The sequence below is a fragment of the Gymnoscopelus microlampas genome (genome assembly GCF_963454915.1).
Source record: "Gymnoscopelus microlampas genome assembly, chromosome: 10".
Taxonomy (NCBI): Eukaryota; Metazoa; Chordata; class Actinopteri; order Myctophiformes; family Myctophidae; genus Gymnoscopelus; species Gymnoscopelus microlampas.
The window spans coordinates 30711348-30728792 of NC_139947.1; the positions used below are offsets into that span (position 1 = coordinate 30711348).

Genomic DNA, 17445 nt, shown 5'->3' on the forward strand with positions numbered 1-17445 from the left:
GGAGCTGCCCTGTGTTTTTTCATTATTTAACTTTAAAGGAGGGGATTTTCACACTCCCTTTGATAGCAGTGGTTCTCAACCTTTTCAGGCCGTGACACCCCCCCCCAAAAAATCATATTTGAACTGGGGACCCCCCACCCTGACAAGCACTTGTAGGAGTTGAGGCATTCAATTATGTTTAACTCGGTTCCACAGATAAATATTGTGAAAATGGCAGATCTACAAGCTCAGCCTCTTTCTAATATGATTTGACAATTTGTCCAATGTTTCACCTCTTTTATAGTATAGTTTATTGGTTACTTTCGATGCAGTAATGGCCTTTTTTTCCCAGAAGGTCTTAAAAGTCCTTAAATTGTCACTTCACTGTCATATGGGGATCCCTTTAAAATCATGTGGGGACCCCCTGGGGGTCCTGACCCACAGGTTGAGAACCACTGCTCTATAGCAACTGACAGTTATAATGATACTAATAATTATACAACTACTACTATAATAATAATATAACATAAACAATAATAATAATTATGATGATTATTGTTATTTTCATTTTTATGTATTTTTGCAATTATTTGCAGTAAATGTATGCATTGATTCACCGCAACCCTTAATTTCAGAGCCTTGAGGAGTACACAAATGTTTGAGCATGAATGTAAATGAACAAAAAATGAAACATAAACAGTTTATTTTAGGGATTTAAATTGATGAGATGTACTTATTTGCAATATACTTGAATGGTGATGCATTAATAAATGTGCTTTAATAGTTATGGGAATATTCTTCTCCAGAAGAGATGTTTGGTCCTAAACTTGGTATGTTCATTTTAAACACTGAAGGCTGGGAAAGATTCTTCTGTTAGTCTGATTTGTGCCAATTTGGATGCCCATTTCGCTCCACCCCTAGATCCGTCAAAGGGCAAATTTCCAAGAATTTGACCCAATTTTGGCCATCAACAAACATCATAAACGGTATAAAAGTGTCTGATGTGTTGGCGAAAAAACTGTGACAATACAGCCATGATGAAGTTTGTGGTCCTCGCTGTCCTTGTTGCAGGCGGTAAGCATACAGTATATTACAACATGTTGACTAGAACATTCGACCTCATGCAATGTGCATTGCCTTATGATTATAGAGTGACACTTCTGCATTTTCTACAAAGTTATTGCAGAAAGTCATATGGTGAAAGCAGCAGACAGTTGCTTTGCTATATATATTCTGTAACGTCTTCTGTCTGTCTGTCTAGCCTATGGGTGTGGTCTGCCCACCTTCCAACCTGTGGTGACCAGGGTGGTTGGAGGAGAGGATGTCAGGGCTCACAGCTGGCCATGGCAGGTAAACTACACCGCAGCATCTTCTGTGTTGTTCTTACCATCTGTCTGTGTAATAGTAAGAAATCTCCATTTTACAATGAAAACCTTCCAATGTAAGAAATCATCCATGGGTGCTGACCTCCTGACATATAATGAAGCTGTCTTTTGTACCCTAATGTCAGATGGAAGAACTGTCTCAGCTGGGTACTGTTACTCCATTTCATCAAGACATGAAGCAAAATAGCACTAGTTAAGCCATCATTACATGTGAGGTGAAAGTCATCTACTCACCGTAAAACATGTGTTTCAGATCTCCCTGCAGTACAACAGGGAGGGTGAGTGGAGACACACCTGCGGTGGCACCCTGATCTCTGACCAGTGGGTCCTCACTGCAGCTCATTGCATCAGGTGAGACACAATGGAGACCAAACAAAGAAGAAGTCTTTAATTCCTTGTTTAAAAACAAACTAAAACTCAACTGAAACACGCAACCCCACTCTGGACAATAATTGAAAGCAACCTGAATTGAACAAATACAACAACAAAAAAACTATTAAAAATAAAAACAAATAAAAAGTACAAAACTATAATAACTCTGGTAACATATGTTTTATATTTTGCTCTATTATCTTACAGCACTGGCAGGGAGTACAGAGTAGCCATGGGAAAGCACATTCTGCAGCAGACGGAGGAGGGTTCAGTGTTTGTGGCCCCTGCCAACATTATCGTTCACGAGAAGTGGAACCCCCTCTTCATCCGGTAATTTTATCCCACAAGCTTTTCTGTGAAATAAGCGACTTGTTAATTTGTTTTCATATTTTCTGAATATTTTGTGAAATAAGTGTCTTGTTCATTTCATTTTGCTCATATTGTTTCTGAATATTTTGTCAATGCCAGCATCTACATTTGGGACAAAATAGTCAAAGATCTAGAATTGTGTTTGTTACAACATGGTTGTAACGTGTCTTCTGTGTGTTTATCCGCTCCAGTAATGACATTGCACTGATCCAGCTGGCTTCCCCTGTCACCTTTACCGACACCATCATGGCTGCTTGTCTTCCCGAGGCTGGCTTCCTCCTTCCCCACAATGAACCCTGCTATGTCACTGGATGGGGACTCACGAAGAGTCAGTGTCCAATGTTGTCTCTCGATTATAACTCTGTCTATACTCACACGCCCTTTGTTTCATATTTTATATCTCCAGAGTCTACAGTATACTCACAAACTATCCCCTCTATACTCACATTATCCTCCACCTGCTACTCACAAGCCACACATTCAGCGCTATACATCAAACCAGAAACTAGTGTACACATATAAATGTCCTATGCTCATACTCAAAAAAGCGTTTAGAAAAATCTCATCTGATGTTGTTATTATAAAGAGTGTTTAGACTAGATGTTTCAAAGACATTAGAGATTTTGCATACAATGTAGGAAATGCTGACATTTTACACTAGCTGCCTGATCTGAGTTAACACACCTCTCACCTCTCTCCTCCATACAGCTGGAGGGTCTATTGCCGAGATCCTGCAGCAGGCTCTCCTGCCCGCGGTGGACCATGCCACCTGCATTTTGATGGACTGGTGGGGCCCTATGGTGTCGGACAAAATGGTCTGCGCTGGTGGAGATGGGATTGTGTCTGGGTGCAATGTGAGTCTAAAGAAAAACAAATCATATGATTGTGCCACTGTAATATCTATTGTTGCAAAATTTGCATCCTGTGCGATTATTATGTGCCTATAATAAACAGACTACCTAGATATCCCAAATTATATCTGAATATAAAACTCATTTTGGGCAATTCAAACGTCATACATGACTGTTAACCCATTAAAATCAGGAAAGCATTTTAGATGTTTGCGTTGGCTATTCAAAAATAGCAGATATACAAGCTCACAGCGCATCACTTCGTGCCGCAGTGCATGCTTGTACATCTGCTATTTTTGAACATTTTTGAAAAATCTTGAAAGTGTGAGAACTACTGTTTTAGAAGGCATTTGTAGAGTCGGCCTCAGGTCTTAATGGGTTTTAATAGCACAGTTCATGTGATCATTGGGTGTCTCTTGCACGGCTCAGGGCGACTCTGGTGGCCCTCTTAACTGCAAGAACATGGATGGTGCCTGGGAGGTCCACGGTATCGTCAGCTTTGGCTCTGGCCTCAGCTGCAACTTCCCCAAGAAGCCCACCGTCTTCACACAAGTCAGCTCCTACGTGGACTGGATCAGCTCTGTAAGTTCTGGAATAACTCATAAACTAAACTAAAAAATACATGTTTGTGTTTTAAGGTGAAAGAGATTTATAAATATGTTAACACTGTATGCAAATATGTTTAGAGAAAATTGTTGACTCACCTAATTTTGAATTATGCAGATTTTCTGAAGGCTTGATTTAGTAAATCTAACATGCTTCTGCCATCTCTTCCACAGAAAATGGTCGCCTATTAAGAGGACAGACTTTTGGAGCCAAGGCCATCGTCCATAAATAAATAAACTGAATTAAAAAACATTTGCCACATGTGCCACCTTTCTTTGTTTTTTATTATTGTTATTATTATTATTATTATTATTATTATTATTATTATTATTATCATCATCATTATTAGGTTAGCAATATATTCCAAAACTATACAAGGACATGAAGAAGTACAGGAATAGAATGGGGAAAGTCATGGGAAAAGCCTATCACTAAGCACATGTTCTGTTCTCAGTGGCCCCTTCATGTTTGGCTTTCCACATCTTTTGGTCAGTTTTCCAAGAACTGGTTATACCTGGAATAGACCTTCCTCAGTATCATACAGTATAAATCAGGGTGTTTTTCAGGACAAGGACCCCTTAGCTGAGAGAGAGATGAAGCTGGGACCCGCACTACATATTGTATACAATTGTGTTGCAGATTAAACCTTTTCATAGATTTCATCGATAGCTTCATAAACTTGTTTGACGTTTTTTTGTCTGTTTTACACATCTTTTCTAAAAGGTTGGATTCATGCTAATGCGTATTTTCAGACATTTAACCACTTAAATCCCCAATACTTACAAGACTTGATCTTTGGCTCTGTATTTGGTCTGCTCTTTTTCTCTCTACAGACATAGCCGATCTACAAGCTCTCAACGCGATTGTGTTGTGAGCCTGTAGATCTACAATTTTCTCTGAATGTTCCTACCAGAATAGGGATGCTAGAGTTCAAGTGGTTAATGTTTAAACAGAGCAAAAAAAGGTTCCTTCCTATCCCACAAAGATGTGGCAGCCCCCCTGTAGTAACTCTGAGAACCCACTAGGGGTCTCAGACCCCTTGTTGAATACCCCTGGTATAAATACGAATGCATTCTAACTACAAGGTTCAACTGCAGTCATGATGAGGTTTGTGGTTCTTGCTGTCCTGGTAGCTGGTGGTAAGGAACTTATTACAATTATTGTGTAATTCAACTTTTTTTTTTTTACATTTATATAATCAACCTGGAAGGGCGGGGCACCCTGCTTGCTTAGCCAAACATATTGAACTTAGCAAGAAGTAACACTTTCTTCAACTCAAGATCTTATCCAATAAGGGAAACCGCTAAAGCCGAAATGGGCAATCATTGTTATCTTTGTCTCAGCCTATGGATGCGGCCTGCCCACCTTCCCCCCTGTGCTGACCAGGGTGGTTTCAGGAGAGGATGCCAAGCCTCATAGCTGGCCTTGGCAGGTAAGACCATAGAAACATGTTGCCCACTGTACAGCAGTATTGCAATATAGCACTAGCCAGGGTAGAATCCGCCGCATGCAAGTATCTTTCTTCTACCCTGCATTAGTGCAGTATGCACAGTTGCCATTGTTAAAATCCCTCTTCAGTTGTTTATACTATACTAGTTATAAAATCAAGCTGTTGTGCATTTCTTTACACTACTGACTTACACAATCTTTCTTAAAAGTTACACAGCAGACTTAAATTAAATCGATCCTTACAGGAAATTATGTTCCTCTACAATCTACAGTCAAAACCTGTGTTTATTTACCATACAACTAAATTTTTACATGTCAGTTAACAGGATATTAATATGTACCAGACTATTGCCTGTGACTTTAGCTTTTTCCTGTCAATTGGGAGAAAATGGGACACAATTACAATGGCCACATTTGTTTTAATCTTGACATTACAAATATGGTAGCTCTGCAAGATTCCACAAGCTAAAGGTGTCAGGGTCTCTGTTAAGGATTATTTGGATGGATGGCTATGTAAGTTAAATTGCTCCACAGTTTTAATTAGGGCAGGGACAGAGGTAGGGTAGGTTGTAAGGAGTTTCATTCCAAAATGTGATATTGTAAAAATACACAGCAAAATGACTACATTATAGCATTCATTTACAAAATGACAGGCCTTTTTAAAGGGTAGACTACTTTTGTGTATTACTTGCCAAGAGTATCCCCTTTAAAGTAATCAAATGGCAAACTTTAAGCAAACTTCAAACAAAAATTAACTCCTTACATTTTGGCTAATTCCAAATCAGTCCTTGTACTGTATGTCATTTGTACTGTATGTCATAATACATGGAGTGGCCAGTATAAGAATGCCAGCTATCCCTTCTAATCCTTTTGGCTTAGATCTCTCTGCAGTCGGACGGCAGTGGGCGCTGGAGTCACGTCTGCGGAGGCACCCTCATCTCTAATGAATGGGTCCTTACTGCTGCTCACTGCATTAGGTGTGTCAGTGGTTCTCAAAGAGGATTCCAGGGACTCCTGGGTTTCTTTAGGGGGTCTAACTTGACCCTCACTAGTCCATAACTCTGACAGTCAAATGTCCATTTGTAGACTTGTCAGAGTTAAGTGGAGACCTTGATATGTAAAAGTTTGAGAACCAGTGAGGTATGTATTATCAGGGCTGGGCAGTGCTTACTACATGTAATTTAGATGAACTAATCAGATGAACCGTAATCGACCCAGATTACATTTTTAAAAAAAGTGTAATTAGATTACAGTAACATTTTCCAAGGAAGCTTGATTCATTTTTTATTACATCCCAATCCACACCTCATCTACCGTAGTTAATGAACCCCAGGGTCAACGAGGGCAGGGGTATGGATAAAAACTAAATCAGTTACTAGGTAATTAGTGTCCTCTGCTCTGTTGAATGGCTGTTGTAAGATAGCCTGAGAAGCTTGATTGTCTTAAAGGGAAGATTTTATATTTTAACGTCACAATGCATCCCAAATGTTTTGGTTTCTGTGTTGTTCATGCACCGGACCAATAGGAAAAGAATAGATGAATTGGAAATCGGAAATTGTAAGTGGTTCAGTACGGTATGACATTTGCAGAACTAGTTGTTGTTTGCTGCTATTAATAATAATACTAATAATAACTTGAATTCATATAGCGCCTTTCATGAAACCCAAGGACGATTAACAAAACAAAATCTCTATATAAAAATATCTATGCACAAACCGAACGTCAAGCAACACAAAAAGTCACTAATACATCTTCTAACAGCACATTCTCCATCTGTCACCCTGCAGCTCCCGCCCCAACTACAGAGTGGTGTTGGGAAAGCACAGCCTGAAGGCAACTGAAGAGGGTTCCCTTGCTCTGAGGGCAGCCAATATCATTACCCATGATGACTACAACACTCTCCTCAGCCGGTAGGAACAACACTCAGTTAAATATTAACACACACATTCATTTAAGGTGCTCTGAGCAGGGCTCTCTCTGAGCGTAGAGCCCTGCCACGCCAGGTCGCAAACTTTGGGAGTCAGTCATACTCATAGCCAATCAGGATTCTGCTAAATCTAACACATATGTGATACACGTGATCACATGACTCCAGAGATAATGTGTACAGATTTGTGTGAGTTGTGGTAGTAGCAGCAAAATGTGTGTTTTGAAGAAAATAAGAGATGGTAGAAAATCGTGCCTTGCATAAATAAATAAACCTGACCTAACTCTGTCCATAGCTGATTTAAGCTCTGGACACTCCATAAAAATCCATAATAATTATACATCATACTTAACCTAGCACCAAAATATTAATAAAACATAGACAATATAGAATTCATTACGCTGATTATTTCACATGAGTTTCATTGGCGTTCTACCCTTTGTCTTTTGCAGGAATGACATTGCCCTGATAAAACTGTCCTCTCCAGTCACCTTCTCCGATACCATCATGGCCGCCTGTCTCCCCGAGTCAGGCTTCGTCTTGCCCCATGCAGCCCCCTGCTACGTCAGCGGCTGGGGACGGCTATCCAGTGAGTGACTGCACTTTAAACAGGTGCACTTGCATTGAGGGCAAAAAGCCTCAGGGCAAAAAGCATGGAGCCACTGGTTGGTCAAAAATCTGTGAAAATGTTTCACCAATATCATGTGTTTTTGTGCACATCAATGAGTATTGTGGTACTAACCCAGTCCGTGCAGGGGGTTCAGCTCTGACTGGGGTCACCCATGCTAAAAGAAAATGCTTGAATGTGCACTAATTGTAATGAAAGAGAAAAAGTGTCCATTAAGACCTGAGGCCGATTCTACAAAAGCCTTCTAAATCAGTAGTTGACAAACGTTTCTGTGCCAAGGACCCCCAAAAAGAATATGTATTGGGCCGCGGAAGATTTGTTACAAAATGTTTTTTCAAACACTTTCAAGATTTTCAAAAAGTACGCATCGCAGCACGAAGTGAGTCTCTCTCTATAGGCATATTATCCATCTGTGGATAATATGTCAGCATCACAATCTCTATCAATGGAGCTTTCTCGGCTGCCTAAGTTTGTACGGTCATATGTTCCAATCTGGCTCTTGGCATTCGCTGCACGTCTTACCCTCTCTCTCTCATCCACATAAGCACATGACTTGAAAATAATCTCTATCCACCCACCCATCGTTTTTCCATTTCAACCTCTCTGCAAATAATGAACTGTAGCATCACAGCAGGAACTTGTCTTCTTACCCGGGTTAAGATAGCTTCTCCTTCACAGCTTCAGGACCCCCAGCTGATATCCTGCAGCAGGCCCTGTTGCCAGTGGTGGACCATGACACCTGTAGTCAGGAAGACTGGTGGTACGTGCTGGCCACCGACAAGATGGTCTGTGCTGGTGGAGATGGCATCAAGGCCGGCTGTAACGTGAGTAATATGAGGGGGTTCATTGGAAATGTTACAGTAATGTCTACTGTGGGGCAAAACATTTCTTGGTTGCTCTATATGCAATAGTCTACAATCTTTCGCATGACAAACTGGTGATGTGTTTAGGGGAGCTCTTCGTATAAGCACAATTGGGTTTCTTACTTCTCTTGCACATCTCAAATACTTTAACTGTATACCTTTATCATTGTTCAAAAACAAAAAAGTACCATTTAAAATGTTACATTAAACAAGATCTTATTTGATTAACCTTTATACTTTTTTTTATCTTATTTAAGATGACAGCTATCACCTTGTAGTGGTACAGTACTAGTACTTATGTCATATTTAATTTAACAATTCAACTCATGTAAATATTAGTTTTAGCCACACACCTGGCTGAGGCTACAGTCTTCTTCCTCTTCTGAGCAGTGAGCAGGATGGCATTTCATTTCATGCCATTTATTCAGAACAGTATCTGACAGATAGTGTGCTGGATATACATTTATTTTTGTATTTATTGATTTTTTTTAACAATTATGTGCTGGATAACTGCACAAAATAAATAGATACCATCTGTAAAGCATATTTTCGCACTAACCTATATCTGGTTGACCAACAGGGAGACTCTGGCGGCCCACTGAACTGCCAGAACCCAGATGGCTCCTGGGTGGTTCATGGTGCGGTGAGTTTTGGTTCGGGTCAGGGCTGCAATGTTGTCCAGAAGCCCACCGTCTTCACAGGAGTCAGCTCCTACATTCGCTGGATCAACACTGTGAGGAATATTTTCCTTCTTTTTTTTTATGATCGGAATGACATTACCAAAGCGCACAATGCAACATGAAGCAAACGGAAGCTTGAGCTTTGAAAAAACAGGAAATGTGTGGTAAGCTAATTATGCTTTACTGTTCCCTCTCACAGGTGATGACCAACAACTGAAGAACGATTAAAAAGAACATCTACGATTTACCCGTGTAGACCTGAAATATGAATAGCCTTAATTTAAAGCCTCACTGTGTGACCTTTTTTAATGAATACATTATAATTTTGTCCAATCTGTATGGTAGAGCCTTACCATATTAATACAATATAACTTATACAATTGGGGTGGTTGTATTTTGTCTCCCTGCTCTTTAGATTGTGTCAAAGGTCATGTCTCACTTAGTCACAGGCTCCGACAAGATTCAATTTATCCCCCGAGCACGCAGGCCGGCTCTATTAGCTCAATGGTAAAAATGTCAGCACTTAAATCAGGAAACTAAGTTTAAATCCGGGGTAGAAGAGGAAATAATACACAGCTTTTGTGGGTGTACTATTAAAATTAAAAAGGTACTTCAATATTATCTGAAGAGTAGCAAAGTGCAGTCTCTAAACAGACAGACAAGCAGTAAATCTGTTACTATAGCTTAATAAGAACCACTTTGAAGAAAAAGTAATGACCGGTAATGACCATTACCTGGACACTTAAAAATGAATGCTTTGAAATGGAATGTACATATTTTCACTGAGGCCACACTGAGCATTAGCAACTGTACAGTATGACGACATTGCATTCATCAGCTATACATTAACTAAGAGGTGAACAGTAACAAGGTTGGAAAGTACAGACGTCATGAAAATATTTTATATGAACCATAAAAGCCAATCAGGGGTTACAGTATTACCATCACGACGCATCAAATGCTGCCATCAAAACAAATGACACCTCTGAAATAAAGGTTACAAAGAGAAACGGTAATCATTTTATTTCGCAGAAAATATTCAGGAGATAACTCTGTTCATGTTTGCTGTTGACAAAAATGTATCGTTTTAACATAAACATGAGAATAGTGTCAACTGAGCAATAGAACATGTAAGGAGCACATTTTCACAGTAGATATAAAAGAAATATAAAACTTGTTTAATATAAAAGACAATAAAGGAAACTGACAACACTAATGACTGGAATGAGTGTTGATTAGATTAAAACATTAAAATTAAATTAAACATCTTACTACTGTACAGTACATGACAGATGATTGCCTATGCCCCAGTACTACTCAACATGATGAAGTATGAACAAACAATGTGGCAATGGCAAGATGAATCTTGAACATTCAACTTCAGCAATTTACAAGACTTGCAATGTTTGCCTTTGTGTTTGACATATTCATGCCATATTTAGCAATAAAAACACAGCTTGTTGTGCCACACATCAAAAGGGGAACCATACTTGTTCAAACTGGCAATGTTGGAGAAAGGGTCATCAGCCAGAAGGTGCTCATTTTCCTCTGCGTTGAACTGTCAGTTCCTACATACATAGGTCTAGGAAGAAGGAGCTTAGAATGATTGACACGCAGGCCCCCTGATGAAGGAAAACTAAGCCAGTTCCTGGGAAGCCCCTAAAGGCAGTCTCCCTTCTCTATCTGTCCATTCTCTGCATACTCAAAGTGCATAGTACTGTGAGTCAGGCTGTGTGGTTGAGAGAACGGTGACGAGTGAGTGAGTAATGGTTGCCCATATCCAAGCCCAGCTGCTCAGTCAAAGAGTCTTTCTGTTGCTCATCTCACACCAGTACAAAAGCAACACGAGAGAGAAGAGCACAGACTACACTGCTGCCTTCACATCCAAACTCCCTCTCACCATGACTGCAGGGCAAAGGCTGCACACTGTTCTTGAGCCCCCTTGTTTGCTAGCAACATCCTTCAGGCTCCTTCAAACTTCCTATGTAGACCCAATCCGAAACACAGAGAACAAACACTGGCACGGCAACGTGTGGCTCAGTCATAAGGTCTTTACTGAAACGCCTAAAGGTGAGAAGAGCACTGTAATGATTGATAAGAAATCATTCCTTTTTTTAATTTGGTAACGTAATGTATCACTACCGTTTGTTATGACAACCAACACGAATGCTGCGTTCAAGACAAGTTGGAGCTTTTTAGTTTCACAACGGTAGGAAACCTTCCTTCTAACAAACAATACAAACATTGCATAATTACAGATCCTATGATGTGTTAAAAAAGTAAACAATAATTTAAAAATGCCACTAACCACGAAGGAGACGATTCCACCGTGTTTTCGTTGCAATGACATCAATCGTGACCAGGACCAGGTCGAGGAAATCAAAGCTCTGAAAGGATTTCTGACCTAAAAGTTGGAATTGGACTACCATTCAATATACAAGTTGGAGGTAATTCTTTAGGGGTTATGAACCGTCTTGAACAAGCAGCATAAGGTGGAAAAACCTCAAAGGGTAATGTAAGTATTGTCCTCTAATTCCTGTACTCATCATGACATGACCACCCACGTCTTCACCACCATTACAACAATACCAAGTTGCAGGGAAACCCCTCTCTCTCACACACACACACACACACAAATATTTAACATCAGTCTCACACACACACACACACACACACTAATATTTAACATCAGTCTTGCCTCTCAGTCACTAGCTGCTACCCTGTATACAAGGAAGGGTATTTCTGTGTCTCAATATCCTGTTCTGGACCCAGCATAACCAACACACGTCACTCATGTTGGAGCCTTTCCAGATGGCTGGCGAACCACAGTGGGTATAAGTGAATCACTCCCAAGTCTTCCAAGGTAGACACATGAGATATTCTTACTATAACCCCTTTGCAAATGATGTTGACAGCACACAAAGGCTGACAGACAGATGACACTCAAGCTGGACACTTGGAAGATATTGCATATACCCTTAGATACTTTGACATAGGAGATGACTAGGATTTGGTTCTTGCTTCTATCCGATGTGCTTTCTTTTGTAACAGACAAGTACTGTATATACAAAAGTATATGGACCTTATGCATCACAGTTAGTGAGTATCCACTATCCAGTAGCTAAGTTTGTCCAGCAATGCTGGTGTTGTCCAAGATATCCAGTGAGATCCAAAAGGTAAATAAATGTCTTACAAAACATGTTTGCTATACACTTCAGAGAGGCACCACCTTGTCCTCATACTGTGGTGGTGGAGTCAATGGTTCTATACTGATCACTGATATTGGCTGAGAATTATCCTCATTCTTAACGTGCATCTTCTCTGATTTAATCCTACGGATCTTGAGGGGCAGGAGTTTGCGGCTGGCTTTCGCAGATCTACTGTGATTAGACGCAGACGTACCCGGACCAGCTGAGGCAGGAACGGGTTGCGACCCGGTAGGGGCCTGACCTTCTGGCCCTTCAGTCTCGTACTGCACCCCGTCTACTTTGACCAGGTCGTCATAGGAGGGCAGCTGGACAGAGTTGTGGGGGTTGCTCTGTCGAACTGGGTACTGAGCGCTGCCCACTGCTTCCTCGTAGCTGGGCACAGCGTAACGCTGGGCCCGTTCCTCAGGACTGATCATAGAAAGAGATATAGTAGAGACACATGAATATTAGCTGTACCCAAGTGACCAGGAGATGGATTCATCATGCATTCACTATAATATATTATCAAAGAAATATTAATACTAAGTCAAATGCATATCGTCGCTGTCGGGCGACTTTTTTTTTTATTACTTTTTTTTCTTGCATGATGAATTACAGCATTCATTTCTGAAAAAAACTGATGAGTTGAAGTATGGAGATACAAGGTTTCTACACGACAGCGACGATTATGTGAAAATGTCGATGCTTCCATCAAGGGATGAAAACTAACTAATGCAAAAGAAGCTTTGGATGCCACACATCAACTAGAACCGATACCACAGAACATGCCATTAGACAGTCAACTCACGTTTCTACTTCCTCCTGCTCCTCAGCCGCCACTCCGGGTCTTCCCTGTCTCTGTAACCACTCCTGCTCCCGCTGTTTGTTCCTCATACCCAAACACATGGACAGTAACAGCATGACCACCCCCGAGCCCACCAACACGAAGGCCACATAGGAGGTTTTATTGCGGTTGATAGGACTACCTCCACCAGGCTTGCCGCCTTCGCTCCCAGGCCCTTCGGCCACGTCGGCCACACTCCACACGATCATGATGATGCCGAGAGCCACTACCCCCACCCCCAGCGCACATAGTGCATACTGGGAACCTGAGTTTCCACTGTCACTGTTGTTGTTATTGTTATTGTTGTTGGAGTTGTTGTTGGTGGTGCGGGAGCCCACGTTTCTCGTGACGCTTGGGGGCAGGTCAACGCTGGAGCGCATTTTGGTCTAGTCCCAGTCAAAGACTGTGGAGAGAGAGAGAGAGAGAAAGGCATGTAGGCTAGTGCAGGTTCAAACAAAAATAAGATAATACTGTGTGCCAACTGCTTACCAGATGTGTAGATGTTTCAAGTTTATTATTGTTTTATTTTAATTTTATTTGATGATAGGGACGATACAGTTTAACATAGTTAAACTGGGGTGGCCATAGCGGAATAAGTGGAGGCTCAGAGGCCGCCTTGGAAATAAAAAGCCCCCTGTTCACGTCCCAGCCTTGCAGTCTCAAAGTGTCACTTAGCAAGGCTCCTACCCCTAACCTCCCCGGGCACAGCCCCTGTAGCGCCCACTGCCCCTGACAGAATGTGCTAAATGCAGGGGAATGAGCAAATATAAAGTAACTGACAAATATCCCAACAGGATTATTATTATTATATTAGTTACAGAGTACAGAGTTTATAGATTTTGCTAATTTCCCGCTCTTCTCCCTTGTTATTATTATCCCTTATTGTCTTTGCAATCACTCAAATGCCATTCTCTGTTTAGGAACAAATGTTCCCTTTAATTTGAACCCTCTGACAGTTGAAGAAATAACATTCAATGTATGCCAGGATGTAAACTGATATACCGTCTACTCCGGCACTCCCTGCTCATCCCATCTCTAAAAGCTAACTCTGACTCCCCCAAAGGCTTGTTTATTTATGAGAGTCTAAGGCCATGTTATCAATGTAACTACTTGGAAATTCCTATGTGGAGGGCGTGTCTTAAGTACAAAAAAAGATTACAGCACTTAGCCCTAGACTTGGATGTTACTCAATGTCACTGTAGACGTTTTGAGGGAAGATAAAACAAATTGTGAGTGACTAGGGCGTGGCTTCACGTGGACCTCGGACTTGGTGGTCTATGACACCAGTCATCTGTGACGTATCGATGACGTATGACATGACTCGACACCTGGGCAATGTGTCAGCCTATTGGGCTCTGTGCATACTGCATATAATTGTAATACCGGGTTTCTAGAAGGTGGCATACCCGTTTCCTATAGCTTTATTTGTGGAATGCCCTACCAAAACACATTAAAAGATCTCCACTCCATACCCAAACTCAAAACTAACCTAAAAGAACGTCTGACATTAAAATACAAGTGAGCATAGTTTAACTCCATGAACACCTTGGTAGTAGCATCCTCATTATAAATATACCTTATGATGCTACCGTAAGCAGGTTTTCTACCAATATGCATTGTAATTATTATACGTATAACTGATGAACCGAGTACAATGGACCACAATGGAAACAAGACCCCTGGGGCTTTTTGTGTTATACTTTTAGCATAACCTTTGACTGTACTACATGCACTGTTAACAAACGTGTTAATAAAGTATTCAGTCAATCAATCAAAATTGTATTGGCTCTGCAGCTGATTTTGTTTCCTCTTATAGATAGATGGCTTGGCTGTGAAAAAGGCTAAGTTAAATAATATCTCAAAAGGTATAGAACATAATGTGAACAACACAGACAACACAGACCCTCTTAGAGACGGCCATCTCTTTCAGAGCCGTGCAGTAAAAAGCCATTCTGTGAATTACACCACAGATGTAAAGCAATGGTTGTATGCAAGTGGTTGTTGTTGGTGTAGTATTATTATTATTATTATTACTACGTGCTGACTGGCAGTGAAGTATTTCTCCATGACATTGTGAATTCAACATGTTTTTCTTAAAACTATATATTGACTACATCACTTTTTTTAAATTTACCATACTAGTACGTGTAGCTACCATATTCCTCTTTGTGCATGGCATCTCATCTTTGTGTATTTAGCAGTGTTGAAGCAGTATGTGCATAGAAAAACAGGATGGGGACATTTTCAATGCAATGTGTCACAACAGATAAACATCATACAAGCATGACTGTAGCAACAAACAAGCTCACATGACAGTGTATGTCCATAGCATTAATGTAGCCCAACTCTTTTTTGTTTTGTTTTTAGGATAAGGATCAAAGACAGACCAAAATCATCCACTGATTTTGATTTACACCTGTACACCTCTGATGTGACAAATAAACAGTGATGTACTTGAGTAAAAGTACAAAAGTATTGGCATCAAAATATACTTAAAGTACCAAAAGTAAAAGTACTCATTGTGCAGAATGTCCCAAGTTCAAAATATATGAAAATATTTTTGAAAATAGTAGATCAGCTATTTTCAAATGGCCAAAAAATATATAGGGCTGAAGTGGTTAATGTATGTTTTGTAAGTAACCAGTAACTAAAGCTGTCAAATAAGTGTAGTGGAGTAAAAAGTAAGCACAATATTTGCCTCCGAGATGTAGTGGAGTAGAAGTGAAAGTATTGAAAATACTTTAGAAAGTAAAAAATACCTCAAAATTGTACTTAAGTACAGTACTTTAGCAAATGTACTTTACACCACTGCAAATACATCTGATTCTGATAGGCCTACTCGTGGAGTATGCTTTAGAAAAGCACACAGATTCACCTCTTTCAGACCTAGTGAAAGCCCTCTCTCATCATATTAGACATACCTCGCAGAAGAATGTGTGGTATGATGCCTTATTGGTCTAACTCCACCCCCTCTGTGACAACTGGGCCTATAAACTGACTTATTGGTTTAACTCCACCCCCTCTGTGACAACTGGGCCTATAAACTGACTTATTGGTTTAACTCCACCCCCTCTGTGACAACTGGGCCTATAAACTGACTTAAGGGACCGTTAGGCAACGGTTTAAAAATAAACAAAGTAAGTATGCAATATTACCGCGCAGTCTTTTATAGGATTTGGGATGTCTACTTTGTAAGATTAAGATTGCATACTGTACATAATGCATATAAGCAGAACTATTTATGTGCCCAACACATTTAACATGCAAGAATGGCCAGATCACTGAGTGGCAGTGATGTAAAGTAACTGTAACTAAGTATATGTACTCAAGTACTGTACAACTTTGAGGTATTTTTACTTTACTGGAGTATTTCCAGTTTTCAGTGCTTTTACTTCTACTCCATTACAGAGGCAAATATTGTACTTTTCCTCCACTACAATTTTTTGCCAAATTTAGTAACGAGTTACTTTGTAGATTTGGATTATTATTACAAAACATACATTAACCACTTCAACCCTACATACATTTTCGGCCATCTGAAAATAGCCAATCTACAAGCACGCGAGTACTTTTGATACTTTTCTACTTTTGCTCAAGTCAATTTTGAATTCCCGAACAGAGTATTTCTACATTGCAGATTGCAGTATTGATACTTTTACTTGCTGTAAGTAAAAAATGTGGGTACTTTTTTTCCACCACTGATTTATGTGTTTACCGACACGTTTTAACATGCAAGAATGAATGGCCAGATCAGGTTATAGCTAGACTTGAAGATTTGAATTCCAGGACCAGGACAGCTGAGCATACCATAATACCTTATGTTGGGGATTGTGGAAGTAATGATTGTCTCATATCCCCGTACGGGACTGCAGTTACAGGCCTATTCATAAAAACAAACAGCTTTACTGATGTCTGGAAGTCCAGCCACCCTTATTGCTGATAGGTTAACTGTTTTCACGTGTGTTCCCACGAATAATTAAGTTCCTGAAATCACAGCCAAGACCCTAAAAGTAGTATAAACTGGCAAACTGCAGATAAAGAACGACTGTTTCACCCCTCGTTTATCAACGACGCTACTCTCACACAGTGTTACTTTGTTAACGGTACATTCGCGATGTGCGGGCAGTTCACTCACCGTGGCATTATATGTCCAGAATATCCCAGAGATATCGTTGAAAAGAACACAGCACGTCTCTTCAAAGTAGAGAGGACTCTTTCGCTTCTTTTAAGACTACTGATACAAAACGTGAAGAACTCTCAAAAACCCTCTCTCTCACACTTTATTGGTAGAATCAGGAACTTTC

The 17445-nt window shown here is 40.3% G+C and overlaps 2 protein-coding genes across 2 annotated transcripts; one reads left to right on the forward strand and one right to left on the reverse strand.

The window, feature by feature from the left end:
• Positions 1-1013: 1013 nt before the first annotated feature.
• On the forward strand, positions 1014-9231 carry LOC311054181 (transmembrane protease serine 9-like; the record flags this gene model as incomplete). The annotated part of the gene is made up of 13 exons (XM_084070059.1): positions 1014-1053; positions 1241-1329; positions 1618-1715; positions 1944-2066; positions 2297-2433; positions 2814-2959; positions 3386-3542; positions 4906-4994; positions 5891-5988; positions 6799-6921; positions 7391-7527; positions 8245-8390; positions 9010-9231. The coding sequence occupies 13 exons, from the start codon at positions 1014-1016 to the stop codon at positions 9229-9231; spliced, it is 1605 nt and encodes a 534-aa protein (XP_083926185.1).
• Positions 9232-10125: 894 nt separating this feature from the next.
• Positions 10126-17432, reverse strand: tmem51a (transmembrane protein 51a). The gene is made up of 3 exons (XM_084068790.1): positions 17277-17432; positions 13106-13544; positions 10126-12726 (listed from the first exon to the last, which is right to left on the reverse strand). The coding sequence occupies exons 2-3, from the start codon at positions 13519-13521 to the stop codon at positions 12324-12326; spliced, it is 819 nt and encodes a 272-aa protein (XP_083924916.1). The 5' UTR covers positions 13522-13544; positions 17277-17432; the 3' UTR covers positions 10126-12323.
• Positions 17433-17445: the final 13 nt, after the last annotated feature.

Excerpts from the sequence above, each read along its gene's own strand:
- tmem51a (XM_084068790.1), bottom strand. The coding sequence starts at position 13,521 with ATGCGCTCCAGCGTTGACCTGCCCCCAAGCGTCACGAGAAACGTGGGC. Across the intron at positions 12,727-13,105 it reads GAGCAGGAGGAAGTAGAAAC|TCCTGAGGAACGGGCCCAGC; the intron begins GTGAGTTGACTG and ends TTCTATGATCAG.